Source organism: Triticum urartu, chromosome 6A (genome assembly GCF_056163025.1).
Source record: "Triticum urartu cultivar PI428250 chromosome 6A, HENAU_Tu73, whole genome shotgun sequence".
Classification (NCBI taxonomy): domain Eukaryota; kingdom Viridiplantae; phylum Streptophyta; class Magnoliopsida; order Poales; family Poaceae; genus Triticum; species Triticum urartu.
Genome location: NC_141878.1, coordinates 18,547,513 through 18,572,937, shown reverse-complemented (window position 1 = coordinate 18,572,937; position 25,425 = coordinate 18,547,513). Strand labels below are relative to the sequence as shown.

The 25,425-nt window shown below is 47.1% G+C and overlaps 2 protein-coding genes across 2 annotated transcripts; both read left to right on the top strand.

The window, feature by feature from the left end:
• Window positions 1-7,001: 7,001 nt before the first annotated feature.
• Window positions 7,002-10,413, top strand: LOC125514116 (sucrose:sucrose 1-fructosyltransferase-like). Its single transcript, XM_048679379.2, has 3 exons — window positions 7,002-7,534; window positions 7,676-8,559; window positions 9,590-10,413. Exons 1-3 carry the CDS (start codon window positions 7,096-7,098, stop codon window positions 10,286-10,288), a joined length of 2,022 nt encoding a protein of 673 aa, XP_048535336.2. The 5' UTR covers window positions 7,002-7,095; the 3' UTR covers window positions 10,289-10,413.
• A 7,437-nt stretch (window positions 10,414-17,850) lies between these two features.
• LOC125512518 (sucrose:sucrose 1-fructosyltransferase-like) lies at window positions 17,851-20,889 on the top strand. The gene is made up of 3 exons (XM_048677615.2): window positions 17,851-18,412; window positions 18,503-19,386; window positions 20,091-20,889. Exons 1-3 carry the CDS (start codon window positions 17,977-17,979, stop codon window positions 20,787-20,789), a joined length of 2,019 nt encoding a protein of 672 aa, XP_048533572.1. The 5' UTR covers window positions 17,851-17,976; the 3' UTR covers window positions 20,790-20,889.
• Window positions 20,890-25,425: the final 4,536 nt, after the last annotated feature.

The following is a 25,425-nucleotide window of genomic DNA, read 5'->3' as shown; positions in this document are numbered from 1 at the left end:
AGGGACATATATGATGATCCTTGAGATATTCGCGATGTTTGACACCACAAAAGTAGAAATCAAGAAGGAGCATCAATCGTTGATGGTTGGTGAAACCACTAGTTTCAAGAAGGGCAAGGGAACAAAGGGATACTTCATGAAACGACAATTCAGCTGCTGCTCTAGTGAAGAAACCCAAGGTTGAACCCAAACCCGAGACTGAGTGCTTCTGTAATAAGGGGAACAGCCACAGGAGCAGAATTACCCTAGATACTTGGTAGATGAGAAGGCTGGCAAGGTCGATAGAAGTATATTGGATATACATTGTGTTGATGTGTACTTTACTAGTACTCCTAGTAGCACCAGGGTATTAGATACCGGTTCAGTTGCTAAGTGTTAGTAACTCGAAATAAAAGCTACGGAATAAACGGAGACTAGCTAAAGGTGAGCTGACGATATGTGTTGGAAGTGTTTCCAATGTTGATATGATCAAGCATCGCACGCTCCCTCTACCATCGAGATTGGTGTTTGCGTTGAGCATAGACATGTTTGGATTATGTCTATCGCAATACGGTTATTCATTTAAGGAGAATAATGGTTACTCTGTTTATTTGATTAATACCTTCAATGGTCTTACACCTAAAATGAATGGTTTATTGAATCTCGATCGTAGTGATACACATGTTCATGCCAAAAGATAGTACTGATAGTACCACCTACTTGTGGCACAGCCACGTAAGTCATATCGGTATAAAATGCATGAAGAAGCTCCATGTTGATGGATCTTTGGACTCACTCATTTTTGAAAAGTTTGGGACATGCGAACCATGTCTATTGGTATATATGCATGAAGAAACTCCATGCAAATGGACCGTTTTGTACTCGCTTGATTTTGAATCACTTGAGACATGCAAATCATACCACATGGGCAAGATGACTGAAAGCCTCGTTTTCAGTAAAATGGAACAAGAAAGCAACCTGTTGGAAGTAATACATTTTTGATGTGTGCAGTCCAATGAGTGCTGAGGCATGTAGTGGATATCGTTATGTTCTTACTTCACAGATGACTTGAGTAGATGTTGAGTATATTTACTTGATGAATCACGAGTCTGAATTATTGAGAGGTTCAAATAATTTCAGGGTGAAGTTGAAAGATCGTCGTGACAAGAGGATAAAAGATCTATGATATGATCATAGAGATGAATATCTGAATTACGAGTTTGGCACAGAATTAAGACATTGTGGAAATTGTTTCACAACTAATACAGCCTGGAACACCATAGTGTGATGGTGTGTCCGAACATCATAACTGCACCCTATTGGATATGATGCATACCATGATGTCTCTTATCAAATTACCACAATAGTTTATGGGTTAAGCATTAGAGACAACCACATTCACTTTAAATAGGGCACCACGTAATTCCGATGAGATGACACCGTATGAACTATGGTTTAGAGAAACCTAAGCTGTCATTTCTTAAAAGTTTGGGGCTGCAACGCTTATGTGAAAAAGTTTCAGGCTGATAAGCTCGAACCCAAAGCGGATATATGCATCTTCATAGGACACCCAAAACAGTTGGGTATACCTCCTGTCTCAGATCCGAAAGCAATAAGGGATTGTTTCTAGAATCGGGTCCTTTCTCGAGGAAAAGTTTCTCTCGAAAGAATTGAGTGGGAGGATGGTGGAGACTTGATGAGGTTATTAAACCGTCACTTCAACTAGTGTATAGCAGGGCACAAAGAGTTGTTCCTGTGGCACCTACACCAATTGAAGTGGAAGCTTATGATATTGATCATGAGACTTTGGATCAAGTCACTCCCAAACCTCGTGGGATGACAAGGATGCGTACTACTTCAGAGTGGTACGTAATCCTGTCTTGGAAGTCATGTTGCTAGACAACAATGACCTACGAGCTATGGAGAAGCGATGGTGGGCCCGGATTCCGATAAATGGCTCGAGGCCATATAATCCGAGAGAGGATCCATGTATGAAAACAAAGTGTAGACTTTGGAAGAACTACTTGATGGTCGTAAGGCTGTTGAGTGTAGATGGATTTTAAAAGGAAGACGGACAATGATGGTAAATGTCACCATTAAGAAAGCTCGACTTGTCGTTAAGATGTTTTCTGACAAGTTCAAGGAGTTGACTACGGTGAGATTTTCTCACTCATAGCGATGCTAAGAGTCTGTTGGAATTATATTAGCAGTCACTGCATTATTTATGAAATCTTGCAGATAGGATGTCAAAACATTGTTTTCTCGACGATTTTCTTGAGGAAAGGTTGTATGTGATACAACCGAAAGGTTTTGTCAATCCTGAAAGATGCTAATAAATATGCAAAGCTCCAACAATCCTTCTAAGGACTGGAGTAAGCATCTCGGAGTTGGAATGTACACTTTGATGAGATGATCAAAGATTTTGGGTTTATACAAAGTTTATGAGAAACTTGTATTTCCAAAGAAGTGAGTGGGAGCACTATAGAATTTCTGATGAGTATATGTTTTGACATATTGTTGATCAGAAATGATGTAGAATTTCTGGAAAGCATATAGGGTTATTTGGAAAGTGTTTTTCAATGGTAAGCCTGGATTAAGCTACTTGAGCATTGAGCATCAAGATCTATAAGGATAGATCAAAACGCATAATGGTACTTTCAAATGAGCACATACCTTGACATGATCTTGAAGGTGTTCAAGATGGATCAGTCAAAGAAGGAGTTCTTGCCTGAGTTGTAAGGTATGAAGTTAAGACTTAAAGCTCGACCACGGCAGAATAGAGAGAAAGGACGAAGGTCGTCCCCTATGCTTAAGACGTAGGCTCTACAGTATGCTATGCTGTGTACCGCACCTGAAGTGTGCCTTGCCATGAGTCAGTCAAGGGGTACAAGAGTGATCCAAGAATGGATCACAAGACAGCGGTCAAAGTTATCCTTAGTAACTAGTGGACTAAGGAATTTTCTCGATTATGGAGGTGGTAAAAGAGTTCGTCGTAAAGGGTTACGTCGATGCAAGCTTAACACCTATCCGGATAGCTCTGAGTAGAGATGCCGGATACGTATAATGGAGCAACAATTTAGAATAGCTCCAAGTAGAACAGTTATTTGGATTAGCTCCAAATAGAACGTGGTAGCTGCATCTAGGAGATGCCATAGAGATTTGCAAAGTACATACGGATCTGAAAGGTTCAGACCCGTTGACTAAAACCTCTCTCACAAGCAACATGATCAAACCCAGAACTCATTGAGTGTTAATCACATAGTGATGTGAACTAGATTATTGACTCTAGTAAACACTTTGGATGTTGGTCACATGGCGATGTGACCCGTGAGTGTTAATCACATAGCGATGTGAACTAGATTATTGACTCTAGTGCAAGTGGGAGACTGTTGGAAATATGCCCTAGAGGCAATAATAAATTAGTTATTATTATATTTCCTTGTTCATGATAATCGTTTATTATCCATGCTATAATTGTATTGATAGGAAACTCAGATACATGTGTGGATACATAGACAACACCATGTCCCTAGTAAGCCTCTAGTTGACTAGCTCGTTGATCAACAGATAGTTACGGTTTCCTGACCATGGACATTGGATGTCGTTGATAACGGGATCACATCATTAGGAGAATGATGTGATGGACAAGACCCAATCCTAAGCATAGCACTAGATCGTGTAGTTCGTATGCTAAAGCTTTTCTAATGTCAAGTATCATTTCCTTAGACCATGAGATTGTGCAACTCCCGGATACCGTAGGAGTGCTTTGGGTGTGCCAAACGTCACAACGTAACTGGGTGGCTATAAAGGTACACTACGGGTATCTCCGAAAGTGTCTGTTGGGTTGGCACGAATCGAGACTGGGATTTGTCACTCCGTGTAAGCGGAGAGGTATCTCTGGGCCCACTCGGTAGGACATCATCATAATGTGCACAATGTGATCAAGGAGTTGATCACGGGATGATGTGTTACGGAACGAGTAAAGAGACTTGCCGGTAACGAGATTGAACAAGGTATCGGGATACCGACGATCGAATCTCGGGCAAGTATCGTACCGATAGACAAAGGGAATTGTATACGGGATTGATTGAGTCCTTGACATCGTGGTTCATCCGATGAGATCATCGTGGAACATGTGGGAGCCAACATGGGTATCCAGATCCCGCTGTTGGTTATTGACAGGAGAACGTCTCGGTCATGTCTGCATGTCTCCCGAACCCGTAGGGTCTACACACTTAAGGTTCGATGACGCTAGGGTTGTAAAGGAAGTTTGTATGTGGTTACCGAATGTTGTTCGGAGTCCCGGATGAGATCCCGGACGTCACGAGGAGTTCCGAAATGGTCCGGAGGTAAAGATTTATATATGGGAAGTCCTGTTTTGGTTACCGGAAGAGTTTCGGGGTTTATCGGTAATGTACCGGGACCACCGGGAGGGTCCCGGGGGTCCACCAAGTGGGGCCACCAGCCCCGGGGGGCCACATGGGCTGTAGGGAGTGTTCCTTGGCCTACATGGGCCAAGGGCACCAGCCCCACTAAGGCCCATGCGCCTAAGAGAAAGAGAGGGGGCAAACCCTAATGGGATATGGGCCTTAGGGCCCATATTGGTGCGCCTCCCTCTCCCATCCCCTCTTGGCCGCCACCCTTGTTCCCCATCTAGGGCTGCCGCCCCCCCTAGGGGTGGGAACCCTAGAGGGGGCGCAGCCCCTCCCCTTCCCTATATATATTGAGGCATTGGGCTGCCCAGAACACACGCGATTCGATCTCTCGTTGGTGCAGCCCTGCATCTCTCTCTCCCTCCTCTTCTGTGCTGCTTGGCGAAGCCCTGCAGGATTGCCACGCTCCTTCATCACCACCACGCCGTTGTGCTGCTGCTGGATGGAGTCTTCATCAACCTCTCCCTCTCTCCTTACTGGATCAAGGCATGGGAGACGTCTTCGGGCTGTACGTGTGTTGAACGCGGAGGTGCCGTGCGTTCGGCACTTGGTCATCGGTGATTTGGATCACGACGAGTACGACTCCATCAACCCCGTTCACTTGAACGCTTCCGCTTAGCGATCTACAAGGGTATGTAGATGCACTCTCCTTCCCCTCGTTGCTAGTCTCTCCATAGATTGATCTTGGTGACACGTAGGAAAATTTTGAATTTATGCTACGTTCCCCAACAGGGGGGGTGAACACCTTGTGGAGCCGGTCCGGCTCGCCGCTCGAGGCCAAATTCGGCTATTTAAGCTGGCCAACGTCCCCCAACCCTAGCCCATCCACCTCCTCCCTCTCCGCGTGGTTAGCCCGAGCCTATCCACCTCCTCTCTCTCGCTCCGCCGCTCTTCCACGCTCTTCGGCATAGCCAAGGTTTGGTGAAAGATCATGACCTACACTATGCTCACGTCAGAGCGTCGGTACCAGATCGAGGAGGAGATCTAGGCGAGGTGCGCCGCGTGCCCCGCTAGCATCGCTGACGTGCTGCCTCCAGACTCGCTGGAGCCAGAGGAGGAGGATGGAGAGGAGTAGTTGCAGGATCCGATGGACGTGGAGGAGAAGGACGAGGCGGAGCAACCGGAGCAGGAGCTGGCGCCGGCTCCGGACTTCATCATGTAGGACGCGGAGGCAGAGTTCGCCGTCGCCCAATCGGACGAGATGTCAGAGAACATGCCATCCTAGAATCCATCCAGGATGAGGCCTATGTGGAGGCCAACCAATGATTTATTAGGTAGGAACGGGCGGCAACCGACGCGCTCTTCGACAAGGTCGAAGCGGAGATGGATGCAGAGGTCGACGCGGAGAAGCCGGAGGAGTCGGAGCTATGGCTACCACCCATGTACACGGAGCTGGACACGAAGATAGTGGACATCTTCGATAAGGACTAGAGTAGTTGATCTACGTAGTACGTGATTTTTTTTCTTTGCATGCTTTCGTATAGATTTAGGATTTTTATTATGAAGTATCCGGATGCAGAAGAGCAAATTCGCGGAGTAATCAGTCACCGCCTACGGACATGCCTGCGGGTCAAGATGGTAATAGGGCCCCGAAAGCCGCGTCCCCGCTGGTTTTTACCCAATTAGGGGACGGGGATGGACGACTTTCTATCCCCGCGGGGCTGCTCGTGGGTACATTATAAAACCCGTCATGTTTAGCGGGTTTAAACCCGTTTGAGTACTATCCGAATCTGAAACCCGTCAAAATACATTATTTAGCACGCACCGATCCATCTTGACTCAAGTAGCCCAAAGCCACAGTGCCCAAGTAGCCGAGCCCCACAGCGTCGAGGCCCTAGAGTACAAACAAACCCCTCGCTCGGTCACTGCAGTGTTGCTCGCTCTTTAGGACTCTCTCACCCGCACAACACGACACCTAAACCTAAACCTAGATCCCCCAGCCGTCGCCTGCTGCTGTAATATGGTTCTGTTTTTCTTCCAAATGTTGTTGTTTTCTTTGACTGCTCGTGGGGACGGGTTCCTCGTGGGTTTTGAAAACCCGATGGGTTTAGGAGATGGGCAAAAATTTAACCCCGCACACGTTGATGGGGACAGGGACGGGTTTGTGATTTTCTCGTGGGGATGGGTTTGGGCAAGCAAAACCCAGTGGGTTTCGTCCCCGTTGCCATCTTAACCCGCGGGCGTTTGAGTGTCTGAATTTATCTAGTCGGGCTGTAGATGTTCTAAGCTAAATTAGCTGGGGCGCCATGATCGATCGACCCCATGAGCAGCGGTTTCGGTTCTCTCGCTCTCAGCGGAATCTATAATCCAACTGGATCATGGAACGATCTGAAATTCTGAACACAGAAATGTCATGGAGACAATTTTTCCCGGACGGAGGGAGTACTACGTAAAGAATATAATGATCCAGCCAGAGCCACTAGCTAGTACTGCCAGTAGAGTTTCTCGGAACAATGAGTGAGTACGACAAGGCTCGAGCTGGATAACATGGCCTGGACAGATGATGATTAGCACTGACACTCCGGGCCCGCGGCGGTGGATGCCGCTAACGGGTGGCATGGAGACTATAAAATGGGAAGGAGAAGCTCCTCCGCAAACACACACATCCTCTTCCTCTTTCATTAAGATTAGCAGGGGAGCTTCCACTAATCTTTCCTCTGCGTTTCACTTCAATTTTGTGCCAATGGAGGCCAGAGACGGCGCCTCAGCGCCCCTTCCGTGCTCCTACGCGCCACTGCCGGAGGATGCCGAGGCCGCCACCACGGTGGGGCGCGCGCACCGGACTGCAGGCCCGCTCTGTGCCGCCCTGCTGCTGGCGACGGCAGTCGTGCTCCTCGTGGTTGCCGCGCTCGCCGGCGTCAGGGTCAACGGCCAGCTGCCCGCCGGTGGCATCGTCGTCATGTCTGACCACCAGACAACGGTCGACGCGGCGCTGATGAGCACCAGCAGCCGGGGGCCTGAGTCTGGCGTCTCGGAGAAGACGTCTGGCGCCTCCACGCACGGCGGCATGCTGGGCGCGGACGCCGGCGGCAACGCGTTTCCGTGGAGCAATGCCATGCTCCAGTGGCAGCGCACCGGCTTCCACTTCCAGCCCGAGAAGAACTGGATGAACGACCCCAACGGTAAGTAACATTTCTGCCATTGTTACCGATGCCGTACTAATTGCAATAATCTTGTTAGAGATGACCCCAGCATCTTGCACAAATTAGTTATAATATTTTGTTGATGCAAAACTCATTCTTTGATACAAAATGCAAGTGCAGGTCCCGTGTACTACAAGGGGTGGTACCACCTCTTTTACCAGTACAACCCGGACGGTGCCATCTGGGGCAACAAGATCGCCTGGGGTCACGCCGCCTCCCGCGACCTTCTCCGGTGGCGCCACCTCCCCGTGGCAATGTCCCCTGACCAATGGTACGACATCAATGGCGTCTGGTCAGGTTCTGCCACCGTCCTCCCCGACGGCCGCATCGTCATGCTCTACACCGGCTCCACAAACGCCTCTGTCCAGGTCCAATGCCTCGCCTTCCCCACCGACCCCTCCGACCCTTTGCTCATCAACTGGACCAAGTATGAGAACAACCCCGTGATGTACCCGCCACCGGGCGTTGGGGAGAAGGACTTCAGGGACCCGACCACTGCGTGGTTTGACGGTTCGGACGACACATGGCGGCTCGTCATCGGCTCCAAGGATGACCGCCATGCCGGCATGGTCATGACCTATAAGACCAATGATTTCATCAACTATGAGCTTGTCCCCGGGTTGCTTCACCGTGTTCCGGGGACGGGTATGTGGGAGTGCATTGATTTGTACCCGGTCGGTGGTAAAAGGGGCATCGACATGACAGAGGCAGTGGCAGCGGCGTCCAACAATGGTGGCAGCGATGTTTTGCACGTGATGAAGGAGAGCTCAGATGATGATCGTCATGACTACTACGCGCTGGGGAGGTACGACGCGGCGAAGAACACGTGGACGCCATTGGACGCCGACGCCGATGTCGGCATTGGGCTGAGGTATGACTGGGGAAAGTTCTATGCGTCCAAGACGTTCTATGATCCGGCGAAGAAGCGGCGTGTACTGTGGGGGTGGGTCGGAGAGACCGACTCCGAGCATGCTGACGTCGCCAAGGGATGGGCCTCCCTCCAGGTACTTGACATTTTCATCATCTTCTTCAAGTGATTGATTAATACCTCCATTAATTGATTCTTACTACACTATCGCTTTGTTAGCACAAACTTGCTTGGTTAGAAGTGTTGCAAGCACTTTTTGTTGGGTTTCATAGACACGTCGGCATGATTCCAGGGCATGCAAATAATAATAGCAGCAAGTTGGTAGGAATTATAGATAGATAGATATAGCAGCTAAAGAGATGTTGCTGTCATCTCGTTGTCAAGTGTCGCTTAGTTTCCTTCAGTTTGCAAAGAGTTCCAGCTACTGTTGAGATACTTTGAATGCGCAATGCCATTGTAGCTGTGTCCAACAAACAAACTCTGCACACCCCATGTGGCCTAGTGGCATGCCAAGAACCACCTCACTGGATATAATAAGCAAGGCAAATTTTAGCATGGTCCCTCTTACCTCCTCTTTTTACATGTGAGGTAAGAAGGTAAGAGTTAATCAGGCCATTAATTAATGAGATCAATGACTTAGATCTATTTTATACTCTTACCTCTCATGTGAAAAGCGAGGGTAAGAGGGACCATATTAAAACTGCTCAATAAGCAAACATAATTTCTGTTAGCACGAACCAAACTGGGATTAGACAAGAAGAGGGATCTCTTTGTCTTGAGTTACCTCTCTTTTGCTGTCAGAGTGAGGATACCAGGAGGATTCTAAAAGGAAAAGGAAACAATGATAGAATGCTAAAATGAATTGAAATGGATGATGGAGTAGTTCAATTGTGACAGTTGGTAATGCCCTTTATTTGGATATAATGGAGTAGTACAATATACACCAATGCAACTAGCTAGTTGTGTGTGTCCCAAAAGCAAAACTCATACCCATGAATCAATCATGCACCACCATGTGGTCTTGTCTGCACAAAACTAGGATTAGACAAGAAAAAGGGAAGTCTTGTCTGCTTGCCCCACAGTTAACTATTTCTTTATATGCTGTCAAAATGATTGAGGTTTCTTTGCTGAAAAGTTGCTAATGTTTTCTGTTGTTACTGTTGCAGTCGATCCCTCGCACGGTGGTGCTGGACACCAAGACGGGGAGCAACCTCCTGCAGTGGCCGGTGGAAGAGGTGGAGACGCTCCGGACCAACTCCACCGACCTTGGAGGCGTTACCGTCGACCATGGCTCCGTATTCCCACTCAGCCTTCACCGTGCCACCCAGCTGGACATCGAGGCCTCATTTCGTCTTGACCAACTCGACGTCGCCGCTTCCAAGGAGGCGGACGTCGGCTACAACTGCAGCACCAGCGGTGGCACGACTGGACGGGGCACACTCGGTCCCTTCGGTCTCCTTGTTCTTGCTGATGCCAGGCGCCACGGTGGCGACATGGAGCGGACCGGCGTCTATTTCTACATCGCGAGAGGCCTCGACGGCGGCCTGCGCACACACTTCTGCCATGACGAGATGCGCTCATCTCATGCCAACGATATTGTCAAGAGGGTCGTAGGCAATATTGTCCCCGTGCTCAATGGCGAGGAGTTTACGATGAGGGTGCTAGTGGACCATTCCATTGTTGAGAGCTTTGCAATGGGCGGGAGGTTGACGGCAACGTCACGAGTGTACCCAACGGAGGCCATCTATGCCAACGCTGGGGTCTACCTCTTCAACAACGCCACCAGCGCCCGGGTCAACGTCACGAGGCTCGTCGTCCATGAGATGGACTCCTCCTACAATCAGGCCTACATGGCCTCAATGTAAAAAGAAAGTGCAAATATTATTTTTGTTTAGTAAAAATATGATAGATAGCACATTGTATGTACTGTTTTTAGACCAAGGAAGGTCGCTCCCATTTCTTCGTTGCAACTTTTCTGCGTTGTCTGATCCATCTCTACCAAGTCTTTTTTTCTCATTTCTGTTTTCTACCAATGGCCACCAAGATAACTTTAAAAAAAATTTGAATTCAAATGCTTTTAGCTAAATAATAAGTATATTTATGCCCGATAAATGCAGGAAAAATCATCCTACCACGGTGTTACAGCAAGGAAGAACCACATCCTAGTTGGAGATTTTCGATCTCAGGACCTTCATGACACCTACACTGCTGATTACGACTACGGCCACAACACAGTTCAGCCAATACGACCGTCCTCGCTTTATTTGTTCCAGGTTTTGCGTTCAAATTCAAATTTTCAACAAAAAAAAATCAAATGGTAATATAGTTTCTTGGGGTGGACCAGAAAAACTGGTGACCGGTTTGGTTAACAAAATTATCGACCAAGAGTAAAATCCTTGATCCAGACTGACCTGGAGGACTCACATGGTATGCGCTTATATTTCCGACATCAAAGAAAAATGTTCACTAATTCTAATTTTGAGTAGGTGTTTTGTTCATTTTCTTGTACTCCCTCCAATCCAAACGTTAGTTCAAAACTGCGACACTTATTTTGCATCGGAGGGAGTAGTACTAATGACATGGTTGTCTTTGTTCTGTACTTTGAATAACAATGTTTGTGGACTTGCGGTCAACACTATTCAGAATTCATTACAAAAGGTTCTGCGTGCATTGGTCTTGTTTCATGCGACGATCGACAATCAATCTGTGCATGATTGCTTTTGCACTCGAGGCTAGGCACAAGGTCAGCTCGTATGTTAACTATAGTTTAAAAAAGTGCACTATCGGTGATTCGGTGAACAACTTGTCACATACAAACACATCTCCTGCATACCCTAACGGGAATTATTGGGTAAACAAACAAGCGGGGATTATTGTGTAAACAAATGAGAATTATTGGAGGGGAGGTACTACGTACACTCATGGACAAGTGTTAATGATGCCAAGCCCAACCCCAGGGATCTTGATTACATTAGATGGTTAGACAATGGAAGATTGGAGTGGAAGATTTGAGCTGGCAATGGCATGTGGACTGCAAATCAGTGAGACCGTGAGGCCACCGAGGATGCTGATGATAAGATTCTGGATCTTCTCCACCACTCACCTGACGGCCGGAATTAGTGGCCTGTGCCAATACTAACATGCGCCATGGGTTTCTTCTTGCCTTGACGCATGCATGTTTGGTTGGTGTCGAGAGAACCATCGGATTCGCTCTTTATTCTTGTGTGCTCACGGTTCTAGAAAGGAAAAATAATGTAGCGCCTAATGCTAAGTAATTCTTCTAGACAAATCATTGCGAAATCAATATACACAATGGGTTTAGTTTGACTGATAGATAGTTCTTATTTTGTTGCCTTTTGACAGGGGGTATACAACTAGTAGTTCACATGCAAACCTTTGTAGTGTCTACTACATTTTAGTTTATCGGAAGTAAGTAATTTGTGAAATCTAATTAATCAGCAAAAAACAAAAAGACACGTGGGCACCACTGGTTTGTGTGGTTCCTGCCTTGCTATTGTTGTCCACAAACAAAATTGAATCATTGCCACGTCGAACAATGCATTATTGTAGCTGGCATTGGTTGCTTGCAAGTTTGGTCCAAGGAGATTGTCATCGACGAAGACAAATAGATACAACCCAAGAGTCAACAAGGCAACAACCACACACACCCATGTGTGCATGCCAAGTGTATGCATACTTTATTCTTAACATTCTCGAGTTATCTTGCTAAACGCACACCGCATACATATTGATCCAATCATCAATATGTGTTGATATGTGGAGGGTAAGTGGGCAACATCAGAAAATGAGCATGGGTGCGGTCAAAAGGTATGGCGGCCGCGAACCAGTAGAGTTGGCTATGTCAACCATTCAGAGTGGTGGATAGCTTGAATGTCTTGAAGGTGCCATATTAGTTACTGGAGATTATTACCGACTGCAATAATATGTTGCCACTTGTTACACGCCTCCTTGTCAGTGCCAAGCTCAGAACTTCAAGGTTACAATGTGCCTGTGTGTTCATTTTTGTGGCTGACATCATTGCAGCCATAGGTATTTGTACTAGCTGTTGCCACATGTCATGTTGCGCAAGCACACAATGTTGGTTAGCCCACCGCAAAAAAAAAAGGACATCTGACATGGCATGGACCATATGGAGCGACAAGTGGAGAGAGCCACAGCCAGAAGTTTGGATTCCAAGGATGGGTGAGAGAATTTGCATGATTAAAATCGAGTCTGATCATAGATTCATGGTCCCTATCTTCACCCGCATTATTGTACCTGCCTGATGCCGATCAATATTCGTGGAACCATAGCACTGGATGGAGAAAGAGATTGTAGCTTGGACAACGACACTCTTTCACACACACATGCACGCTAGACCCCTCTTAATTTGTGCGTTGTCGTGTAGGCCCCCGTCTCTCTTCCTATATCCATTATTGCTAGTTGTTGAATATTTTTTGACTCTGATGTTAATTTTGCTGTTGGTTGTTAGCCCTTCATGCATGGCAAGCTTGCAAGTTACTATAACGACTAGCTTCCATCCGCTATGGCCACCTGTTACACCTTGCCTCGTCACATCGTTAGTAGTAAGAGTTAAAAATGGATTGCTGGCATGGTAGCAACCACCAGCCAACAGAATTAAGACTGGTCGTAATGGGAGTATCATAGTTAGTATCATGCAAGCCAACTACGAAATTTTGATGAGATGACGTAGAATTAAATAAAGAAAGGGTTGAGTACCATATTATGATACCGTATCATATTAAATTTTATACTACTATGTTTTATGCATGGCAATTAATGAGACCAACTATGATAGTAATCTATGATACACTATGGATGTAGTATCATACACTAGTATCATATGCCTGATATACTAAGTTTTGATACTCTCCACTATGATCAACCTAATGGATCGAGCTGAACCTTGGTGAGGTCCGCAGCCACGAGCCTAGTTTGACTCTATCGTAAGAAAATTAGAGGATTGATCTCTTGATTAGCATTAGCTTAATTAGTATTCCCTCTTGTTCAGATCACTAAATAGTGATCTATACACTCTTATATTTCTTCACAGAAAGAGTACAGTCTAGCTAGCTGACCGCATTATTGTACTAGCAATGATGTTGAATCTGAAACGACTTATTTCTCGTTCGGTTGGTTCGACGGAGAGCAACACCATTCAAGCTTAATTATTGTAGCTAGAACAGTGTCCATGCAAAGCCAGCTCCCTGGAGTACCACGTCCTAGTTTTTCTTATCCATGATGGATAGGTCATTTGATCTGCCATCCATTCATGTTTGTTTTCTTGTGATTATGTGGAGCTATAGGACCAGTACTACCCCCACTACCACCTACTGTACTCCAGAAAGAAAATGTTGCTTGGCCTGGCTAGCTAGCTGCTACTGATTGGCTCCAGTAGGCACGTCTAGATGGATCTGTCCCTCTATTTTTCCACCGACAATGGTGAGTCAGCACCTGGCTGATTGTCACTAGAGTACCCAACACTCCATGCGAGCGGTGCATGCGGCGTGCACTGCATACATGGCAAAGTGTACGAGAGGCCATGAATTGTTGCCCAAGGGGACAGGAGTACGTGAGGAGGATGCAAAGCCATGTCCGTTACAAATGCACATCGTACAAGTCGTTGTGGCCCAAACGGTACCTGCCACCACGTACCACCACGCATTGCTCGCTTAACCAAACATCTACCCATCCCTGATCCATCCTGTGTGGTTTGGTTTGGCGATGCAGATAAGAAAGGTCATTGGAGAGTAAGGTAGGTGGGTGCCCATGCTGACGGTGCAAGAGACTCCCACAAAGACGCCATCGGTTTCGGTTTGCTGAATTATTTGCGGGGCCTGCTTTTTCATTCCGTGGAATCTACATTCTCATTTTTTTTATTTGTCAAAAAATGTATTTCCATGTTTGAGCTGAAGGAGGAGCACACAAAAAATTATACTCAGCACAAACAACGATGTAGTAGTATAAGCTAAGAAAGTGGGGATTAGATGATATTGTCAAAAAAGAGTGCCGGTTAGAGTCATGATTATTTTATGGCCAATTTCTTCATCGAATCATTGCTAGTAGTGCTGATTGTCACCACCTATATCTCCGGCTTGCCATCAGCACTTGGCCAATTAGTTGGGCTCGTTCTAGCGGCAGTAGTGACCATTCGATGGTATCAGAATCTCGATGTAATTTTTATTATGTTTGAGATGCTTTGTACTTTTGGTGATCTTTTTTAATAGATCTGATGTTTTTCACAAAAAATAAAAAGGTGCAGGGTCACGACCTTGAGGTTACAACTCTCAACGACGTGTCATCTAATAAAGTACAACAAGAAGGAAAAAACGTGTGGATGCATGAAGTGAACAACTAGCACACATTGGGGCGGAGCGACAATTGGCACCTGCCCTAGCCAGGAGTTGGGTTCGAGGAATTCTAGGCGGCTTCAATCAAGTCGAGTGGATCATCCCATCCCATGACGCGTATTATTGTCATGTTGATGTTGTTGGGTCCGCAAGACTACAAGATCTGTAATCGTGTTAAGTTGATGCAAAAGGACATCGATGGATTGTATACAGCTAGCTAGGAGAGTGACACACATCCGCCTGCATTTTTTTGTGGTGCGGATCTCTCTTCAACTCTCCTTATAATCACTACCATCTATTGGTCATGGTTTTGTTGTGTTTTTCTTTTTCGAACGAATGAGAGGGTGTTTGTTTCCAGGGACTTAATTGGTTTAGGGACTTCAAAAAAGTCCCTATAAGTCTCATCTAAACCAAACAGGAGGGACTTATAGGGACTTAAAGTGGGCATTTGAGACTTATGAAATAAGACTCTCAAGGAGGGACTTATAGGGACTTATAGTTGTAATATGGTCTTATAGAGACTTATAAGTCCCAGGAACCAAACAGGTAGGGACTTTTTAGGGACTTGGGACTTATAAGTTGGGACTAAAAAAAGTCCTAGGACTTATGAACCAAACATGGCCTGAATCTTGTGTACATGTTACTAGTAACTGTCATCGACCCCACACCATTTCTTCCCGCCGCCATGGATCATCCACGAAACAGTGCATGTTGTTAGGCTTTGTCAACATCATTTCAGACGTTCTACAGCGTCAAGCTTGCGTCTCGGCAGTGCAAAGTTCAATGAACAATGCTCTGCCAACGAGTTGTCGGCCGTCGTCGATTGATGGAGTGACAATATGTGGCACCTGCCAGGTGGAGTGATCAACAACCAGGAGTAGCTAGGTTCCATTCAACTCAGAGAAAAATGGAAGAAAAGCTTTAACTGGCACCACATGGACGGAGCAAAGGTCTCTGTCCTAATTCCAATTGGTTTCCGCATTATAGGGTATTATATGGTACTAGTGCAATGATGTGGATGCTGGATCCATGGAAAAGGCCGTTGTTCTAGGGTATTATGGTACATACGTGACCACCACCACACATCCCCTCTCCCTCTCTATCCATTACTATTACTATTACGATCACCAAAAAAAGTTAATCACCCTTGTTGTCTAGTTTCTTCTGATTGATTAGTATGTGTGGAACCTAAGCTACTACTGATTGCTATTACTTATTAGTGGTTAGCAACAATTCAAAAATAAAATAAAATAGCGGTTAGCATCATGCAGCAGCAGCAAGAGTGCAGGACCAGGACTTGTTTCTTGCTTAACTAGCTGATGGCTGGCTCTGGTACAGCCTCCAGACACTCTTCCCGACAATGGTGAGTCAGCACCTCGTGGATGTGGCAATCAATGGTGGCAGAGTCACGACCAAAACGGCAGCTAAGCTGCCACTTGGCATTGCTTAACCACACGTCCATCCTCCCCCGCCATCTTCCAATGTTTCTTGTTGGTTTAGTATAACCCACGGGAGGAGTAGATTACAGCTAGATGGCTTCCTGGGGCCGCCATGATCATGCGCCACCCATCGGTTTCGGTTCGCCGAATTATTGGCGGGCCATGTTTCTCAACGGAATCTATGGCTTCTAGTCTAGTACCGGAGTATGTTCTTTTAGGCATGCCCACTCTTCAGATATGCTCTCATATGTACACATGCATGCATCATGCACCTTCCCCAGGTCATGCAAGGATAGATTCTAGCGTAGCATATGCACAGAGAGCAGTTCGCGCCCATGGGCATGAATCAATGGGTGATACGACTAGGTCATGCGCACGGCGGCTATCTAGTGGTGGAACTATTTTTTCCTTTGTTGAATTGGTAAGTGGAGAAACTAATTTAGCTGCCTGTAAGACATTTTTCACCACCCCATGAATCGCCACCTCTCGCCATTGACGATATCTCTGGTGTTGCGCCCCCACCCATTCTCCAGTTCCGCCGTGCCTCTCACCCCTTCCAGACCTTCCTCATGCCATCATCACCCATAGGCCAAGCCTCGCGGCGCTATCCCACACATGTACCACACCGTCCGCCGCCTTCTCCCAAGCTGACCGATGGCCTTGAGCATAGGCGAGGCCTGTGCTTGGATCGTGACTCCGCTTCACTTCCCCCCCCCCCCCCCCCCCCCCAGTTATCCATCCACAACGCTCTCTGGCCGGCAACACATGCAAAGTCTTAGAAGAAATGACCAATAGCTGCTTTTCTATTTTAGGGGTTGATGTAATAAACTCCGCCTATGTTGTCAGTTCCAAGGCCAGGTAAAAGAAGAGAGGCTCGTGATAGACTTTGCGAGCCAACGTGAAAACTCAACCACTCCTTTGGAGATGAAACTCAGATTTGATTTCGAGATCTTGGGTTTCAGCTCTAGCCTATCTCAACTTGTATGAGACCAAAGGCTTTGTTGTTGATTTTTGTTATGGTTTTTTGTAATAATAATATGATGATGATGATGATGATAATAATAATATATTATTTTTAATGCAATAGGTGGTAAGAATAAAAAAGGAAAAACAATGGGTGTAAAATTTTGGTGATGGGTTAGATGCACCCTCCTAGTGCACATGTCCTTTTTTCTTCGAGCAACCGACACGAGCGCTCTGCCTTATCGAAGAGAAATGACCTGTTAATGAGAAAAACCTGTCGAAAATCGATTTTATGGATGCTTTCTTGACAACTATTAGGGAAAGATTAGAGATGCTCTAACAATGTTAGCGTACCTGAAGGGAAGAGTTTAAGCCGACATTGGCACCGCCGGCTAACCCAACTTGTTTTCTACTAACAGAGCAAGCGTGTCATGGAGGAACCCGAACATGTACAGATCCATGAAATCCATCCTGAACCAACGGGCTAGTAGTATTATTAGTTTGCGTAATCATGATCGAGCTGGGTAACATGGCCTGGATGGACCATGATTAACACTGACAGCCCGGGCCCATGGCGCCACCGCCGGCCAATGCGGCTGAGCCACGTAGGCCGCTAACGAGTGGCATGGAGACTATAAATGGCAGACGCAGAAAGTAGGAGCTCCACGGCAAACACGCACATGCACACACACCTAGGTTTAGCAGAGGTGATAATTGATCAGTCCCACCAATTCCTCTCCCTTCTCTGGTGTCCTTCATCTCCTCCGCCGATCTCTTTCAATGTCAATGGACACCGGAGACCGCGGCTCGGTGCCATGCTCCTACGCGCAGTTGCCGGATGATGCCGAGGCCGGGCGCACGCGCCCAGGCCGAACCGGGCCACTGTGCGCGGCGGTTCTCCTGACTTCGGCAGCGGTGCTCCTCGCTGTCGCCGCGCTCGCCGGCGTCAGGCTCGCTGGCCAGCTGCCGGCCGCCGGCGTCATCATGTCCGGCCACCCGACGACAGTTGATATGGCGCCTATGAGCACCAGCAGCAGGGGCCCCGAGTCCGGCGTGTCAGAGAAGACGTCGGGCGCCGCAACCGTCGACGTCCACGGTGGCATGCTTGCCGCAGACGCCGGCGGTAACGCGTTCCCATGGAGCAATGCCATGCTCCAGTGGCAGCGCACCGGCTTCCACTTCCAGCCCGAGAAGAACTGGATGAACGACCCCAACGGTAAGTAACATTTCCTCCATCCTCCATCATGGAATTAAGGGGTGATTGTTGATGTAAAACTCATTTCTTTGATGCAAAATGCAAATGCAGGTCCGGTGTACTACAAGGGGTGGTATCACCTCTTCTACCAGTACAACCCCGACGGAGCAATATGGGGCAACAAGATAGCGTGGGGCCATGCCGCGTCCCGCGACCTCCTGCGGTGGCGCCACCTCCCCGTGGCAATGTCCCCCGACCAGTGGTACGACATCAACGGTGTTTGGTCAGGCTCCGCTACCGTCCTTCCCGACGGCCGCATCGTCATGCTCTACACCGGCTCAACCAACGCCTCCGTCCAGGTCCAATGCCTCGCCTTCCCCACCGATCCATCTGACCCGTTGTTAATCAACTGGACCAAGTATGAGAACAACCCGGTGATGTACCCACCACCGGGCGTCGGGGAGAAGGACTTCAGGGACCCGACCACTGCGTGGTTTGATGGTTCCGACGACACATGGCGGCTCGTCATCGGCTCCAAGGATGACCGCCATGCCGGCATGGTCATGACCTACAAGACCAAGGATTTCATGGAATACGAGCTTGTCCCCGGGTTGCTTCACCAGGTTCCAGGGACAGGCATGTGGGAGTGCATCGACCTATACCCGGTCGGTGGCGTGAGGGGCATCGACATGACAGACGCGGTGGCGGCATCGCCCACCAATGGCGGCGACGATGTGTTGCACGTGATGAAGGAGAGCTCTGACGATGACCGGCACGACTACTATGCGTTGGGGAGGTATGACGGGGCGAAGAACACATGGACACCGCTGGACGTCGACGCCGATCTCGGCATCGGGCTGAGGTACGACTGGGGGAAGTTCTACGCATCCAAGACGTTCTATGATCCGGCAAAGAAGCGGCGTGTGCTGTGGGGGTGGGTTGGCGAGACCGACTCCGAGCGCGCCGACGTCGCCAAGGGATGGGCCTCGCTCCAGGTACTTGACATCTTCATCATCTTCCTCTTGTACAAGATGTCAAAGTCAATTGATTGATTAACCTCCACTAGTTGATCATTAAGAAAATGTTGCTTTGTGAGTGGTTTAATTTGCTTGACTGGGAGCTTGCATGCTTCCTTTGCTGGGCCATGTTCAATGAGTGCAAATAATGATACCAGCCACATGGGATGAATCATGGATAGATAGCAGCCACAGCAATGTTGCTGTCATCTCGTTGTCAAGTGTATCTTAGCTTCCTTTAGCTTGCAAATAGTTCAAGCTACTAGTTGCAGATACCTTCAACCTAGTGGTATGCCAAGATTGGTAATCGTGTGGCTGGTGCAAGTACCTTACCTATAACTGGATAATAATAAGTATAAACAACTTTCTGTTAGCATGAACCGAACTGGGATTAGATAAGAAAAAGGGTGTGCCCTACAAACTCTGAATCAATCATGTGGTAGCATGTGATCCAGTGGCAGACAAAAGTTGTTAATTTGGTAGTACCAACACACCAAAAACTAAATAATTCTTGCTAGTACCAACCAAACTGGGATTAGACCAGAAAAGGGGTTGTCTTGTCTGCTTACCCCATAGTTAGCTACACTATTTCTATGCTGTCAATGAGTGATACCTAGGATTCTTTGCTGAATAATTAATTATAGTCAATGGCTAATTAATGTTTTATTTTGTTATTGCTGCAGTCGGCCCCTCGCACGGTGGTGCTGGACACCAAGACAGGAAGCAACCTCCTTCAGTGGCCGGTGGAGGAGGTGGAGACGCTCCGGACCAACTCCACTGACCTTGGCGGCGTCACCATTGACCGCGGCTCCGTCTTTCCACTCAGCCTTCATCGCGCCACCCAGCTAGACATCGAGGCCACATTCCGCCTCGATCCGCTAGACATCGCCGTCGCCAACGAGGCCGATGTCGGCTACAATTGCAGCACAAGCGGTGGCGCCGCAGGGCGGGGTATGCTCGGCCCCTTTGGCCTCCTCGTACTTGCCGATGCCAGGCGCCATGGTGGTGACGCGGAGCGTACCGCCGTCTACTTCTATGTCGCCAGGGGCCTCGACGGCGGCTTGAACACACACTTCTGCCACGATGAGACACGCTCATCTTGTGCCAACGACATTGTCAAGAGGGTCGTAGGCCATACCGTGCCGGTACTCGATGGTGAGGAGCTGTCCGTGAGGGTGCTGGTGGATCATTCGATCGTTGAGAGTTTTGCGATGGGTGGGAGGTTGACGGCAACGTCACGGGTATACCCGACGGAGGCCATCTACGCTAACGCCGGGGTGTACCTCTTCAACAATGCCACCGGCGCTCGGGTCACCACCACCAGCCTCGTCGTCCACGAGATGGACTCTTCCTACAACCAAGCCTACATGGCCTCATTGTAAAAAGAAAATGGAAAAAATATTTTTTGTTTAGAAAAAAGTGATAGATAGCATATTGTACGCATGTTTTTACACAAAGGAAGATCTCTCGTTTCTTCGTTTCTTCGGTTCTGTGTTATATGATCGTCCCGACTAACCTGGATGATGTAGAGTCATATAGATGCGTCCGTACTTACATTCCCGACATTATATCGAAGGAAAATGTTCACTAATTCTACAATGTGAGTAGGTGTTGTATTCACATTTCTTTAGTAGTCTTGCCGTTGTTTTACACTCATGGACAAGTGCCAATGATGCCGGCCTCAATCCCAGGGAGAACATTGCATCTGGATTAGTATATTGGATGGACCGACAGAGAAAGATTGGACTGGAAGATTTGAGCTGGCAATGCCATGTGGGCTGCGAATCAGTGAGACCGTGAGGCAATCACGCGCGCCGGCGATAAGATTCTCGGTCTTCTCCTAGCTGTCTGATGGCCGTGATCATTGGCCACCAGCGGCGTCGATCTGTCGCCTCCGCCATTGCTGACCTGGCGCCATGCATACCGGTTCTTGTCTTGATGCATGCATGCTAAATGGTGTCGAGAGCACCATTGGATTCTATTCTTGTGCGCTCGCCGTTTCTAGAAAGTTAAACTAATGCAGTGCCTAATCCTAATTACTAATTCTTCTAGAAAAATCATTGTGAAATATTCTCTAACAATCAGTTAGACTGATAGACAGTTTTTGTTTTCTTGTCTTTTGGCGGGGATAGACACAATTAGGGCCTGTTCGGTAGCCTGCCAGCTCCCAGCTTCCGCAAATCAGCGAGCGAAGCTGGCCCGAACGGCTCGGCTCCGGGAAGCTGGGTTCCTGGATCGTAGCAGTATTCACGTACAGAATTGGGAATCAGAAATCCTGGAGTTGGCCTTATTTACGGGCAGATGCCATCGCCTAGTTCGCTGCTTTCTCTCTCCCGTCTCACGTCACGTTCTATTCTCCCGACGAGGCTACGTGGAGACATGACAACCTTTCCTTCCGAATTGGGCCAGGCCCAGCCACTCTCCTCCAACGTCCGACCGGGCCTAAGGCAACCTTATCTATTGAGCCGGCTAGGCTCTAGCCCTTCCAGGCAGTTTGGCCTGCTGGCACATACAAGAAGCTGGAGCGAGGGTGCCGAACAGTTTCCATCGATCCAGTTTTCGTAGAAGAAGCTGGCATCCGGAAATTGAAGCTAGATTCGTGGATCCGGTGAAGCTGGAGGGCTACCGAACAGGCCCTTACTCACATGCACTAGTATTTTATTTGTATTTGAAAGAGGTTTTTTAAGGTATACTTTTGGTCATGGATAGTTTACATTTTATTGGTTAAATTTGTGGTCAAATATTGAGCCAAAATAAGAGGGGCCTTACTAAACATTGGATGAAGGAAGCACATGTTAACTTATCAGAAATGTGTAAATTGTGAAACCCAATTAATCGGCAAGAAAAAAGGCACGTCGGCGGTTTTGTGTGGTTCATGTCATCTTCGTGTTGTCGACAAACAAAACGGAATCCTTGCCACGTTGGACGATGCATTATTGCATCTTGCATTGGTTGCTTTCAAGTTCGGTCCAAGGAAATTGTCCTTGACAAAGACGGATAGACACAACCGAAGAGCCTACAAGGTAACAACCACACACACCCGTGTGTGTGTGCGCGCCGAGTGTATGCATAGTTCATTGTTAATTTTATTGAGTTATCTTTTTCTAATTGCACATTTTATATTTTTGCACGCGTCTATTAGTGTTGATATGTGGAGGTTAAGTGGACAACATCACACGGTGAGCATGAGTGGGGTCAAAAACTAAGGTGGCTGTCTAGCAGTAGAGTTGATTAGGTCAACCATTCTAGTGGTGGTTAGCTTGAATGTCGATGGATGTGTGCTATGGTGGTACTTGTAATCACTACCGACTGCAATAATATGCTGCCATGTGTCAGACGCCTTGTGAGTGTCAAGTTCAAAACTTCGAGGTTACAACGCGCATGTGCGTTCATTTTCGTGGTCGGTTTCATCTTGTTCGTAGATAACTATGGCCGATATCCTTGTCACGTGCCTCCTAAGTCATTGCTAGTTGTACCAACGGTTGCCGTCATGCTGCCTTGGCAACGTAGAACGTTTGAGTAATCATTCAAATCGCATTGTCAAGCACACAATTTTGGAGTGTCCACCGCAAAAAGAGAAAGGACATCTGATGTGGCATGGACCATATGGAGCGACACATGGCGAGAGCCACAGCCAGGAGTTTGGATTCCATGGATGGGTGTGAGAATTTGCAAGGCTAAAATTGAGTCTGATGATAGATTCATGGTCCCAACCTTCGCCCGCATTATTGTACTGCCTCATGTCGACGAGTCTTCAAGAAACCATGCCTCTGGATGGAGAAAGACAGCGTAGCTACGACAATGACACCCAGTCACACAAAGATGCACGATGCATCCCTCTTTGCGTATCATGTAGCCCCCGTTCCCTATATCCATTTATTGCTAGTTGTTGCGCTGTTTTTTTTTTTTTTTACTTTGTTGTTGATTTTGTCGTTGGTTGTTAGTGTTTCGTGTATGATAAGCTTGCAAGTTACTACAACCAGTGAGCTAGCTGCTATCAATCATCACCACATGTTGCACCCTGTCACAAAGTCAGTAAGAGTTAAAAATGGATTCATGACGTGGTAGCACAATCCAGCCAGCCAAATTAATCGATCAAGCTGACACTTGGTGATGTCCACAACCACGAGTGTAGCTTCATTCCATCCTAAAAAAAGGTTATTCCCCCGTCCCATAATATTAGATATTATTTCAACTGATATGCTTACATATTGGTTGTTATAACAGATTATATTATGAGACGGAGGGTGTAATTTTTTTGGCATTTAAAATATATTTTTCTAAGTGGGTTCATATGTACTCGGGTTTATTCATGCACTTTCTGTTCAGCCAGCCAAATTAATCGTTCAAGCCGACACTTGAGGTCCACAACCAGGAGTTTAGCCTCATTCCATCCTAAAAAAAAACTCAATCCCATAATATAAGATGTTATGATAACTGATATACTATTGGTTATAATAACATCTTACATTATGAGGTGGTTCTTCATGGGTTGTTCACAAAGTGGTATTGACCTATTACACTAGCCCCATATGTGGTGGTTTTGCATAAATACTACCTCACACGAGTCATAAGCATCATTTTCAAAGATACTACATGAATCGTAAAATTGTTCGTCACATACAGCCACACATATACCCTGGTCAAGATGCTAACAGCTCAGGGAAGGATCCGAGGAAGCCATCGGTTTCGGTTTGCCGAATGATTTGTGAGGAATCTAACTTTGTCGTTGCCTTAGTCATATACGACGTCCTGGAATGCTCTTACGATAAATAGCGAGAGCCAGCAGGACTAGGTTCCGTTCAATCCGGAGAAAATTGGAAGGATCTATTTCATTATTGCACTCTACAAGTGCAGTGATCAATGTGGAATCTGTTCTCTCGGTGACCACACAAAGGCCAGCTCCTAGTAGCTCCTAATTCCTCTTATCCATGATGGATTGGTTATTTGATCAGCCACCCGTTCATGTTTGTTTTCTTGTTACTATGTGTCACTAAAACCACGCTAGAGGACCAGTAGTACCCCCACTACTACCTACTGTACTCCAGACAGAAGTTCTTGCCTTGCCTGGCTAGCTAGCTGCTGATTGGCCATGGTAGGGTTCTCCACAGATGGATCCCTGTACAACTCATGCCCCCTCTCTCCCACCGACAATGGCGAGTCAGCACCTTGCTGATTGTCACCAGAGTGCTCTAGCACTCCATGTAAGCGGTGCATGTGGCCCGCATTCGGTGCCTGCATGGATGGCTTTCGTAGTCGACGGAACGCCTCCTCCCACTTAACGCACATCATCGAAAGGACTAAAATAAATTTAGGAAAACACGAGCACCAATGTCAAGTCTAGGGGGCTGTTTGGATTGTGACTATCTTTGCCATATATTACCACATGATTTTTGCCACACTTGCCACACTTGCCTTAGTTGAGTTGTTCAAATTGTTAGTCACACTTTGGCTTGCCTAAGAGAATCTTACCACACGTTTGTGTCTACGACATGTGGGGTTCACTGCTCACAAAAAAAAATCCTTGTCTTAGGTGTGGATAGACCAAACACCTATCTAACTTGGTCAAACTTGACTAACGTTAGGTGTGGTAAAGTGTGGCAAGGTATGTCTGGGAACAAAACAGCCCCTAGGACTTGAACTCCGATGTGTTGACGATACCACTGTCCTCCTAATTAACTATGCAAGCACTGTTGGTTCACTCTTATAGTAATTATTAAGCTAGTAGGTGTCTAATTAGTGGTATGCTTGCCGTGTTTTTGGAGGTGTGACCGTGTCCATGGTATGCTAGATTAGCTCGGTCCGCGTCCCACGAACGAGTACTTAGCCTGGTCTAAACTAATATCGAGAAGTACGCGCCAAGTTTTTGTTTGAATTTATTCGACATTTTAAAATATGTTTGAAACACACGCGCTCCCATGTGTCAAAACGCCACTCTCGGAAAGAGGTTACTACATTGTAATCATAGAAAAGTATTTTTGCACTTCTGTTTGACTAGTTTGATCTCATCGATCGGCG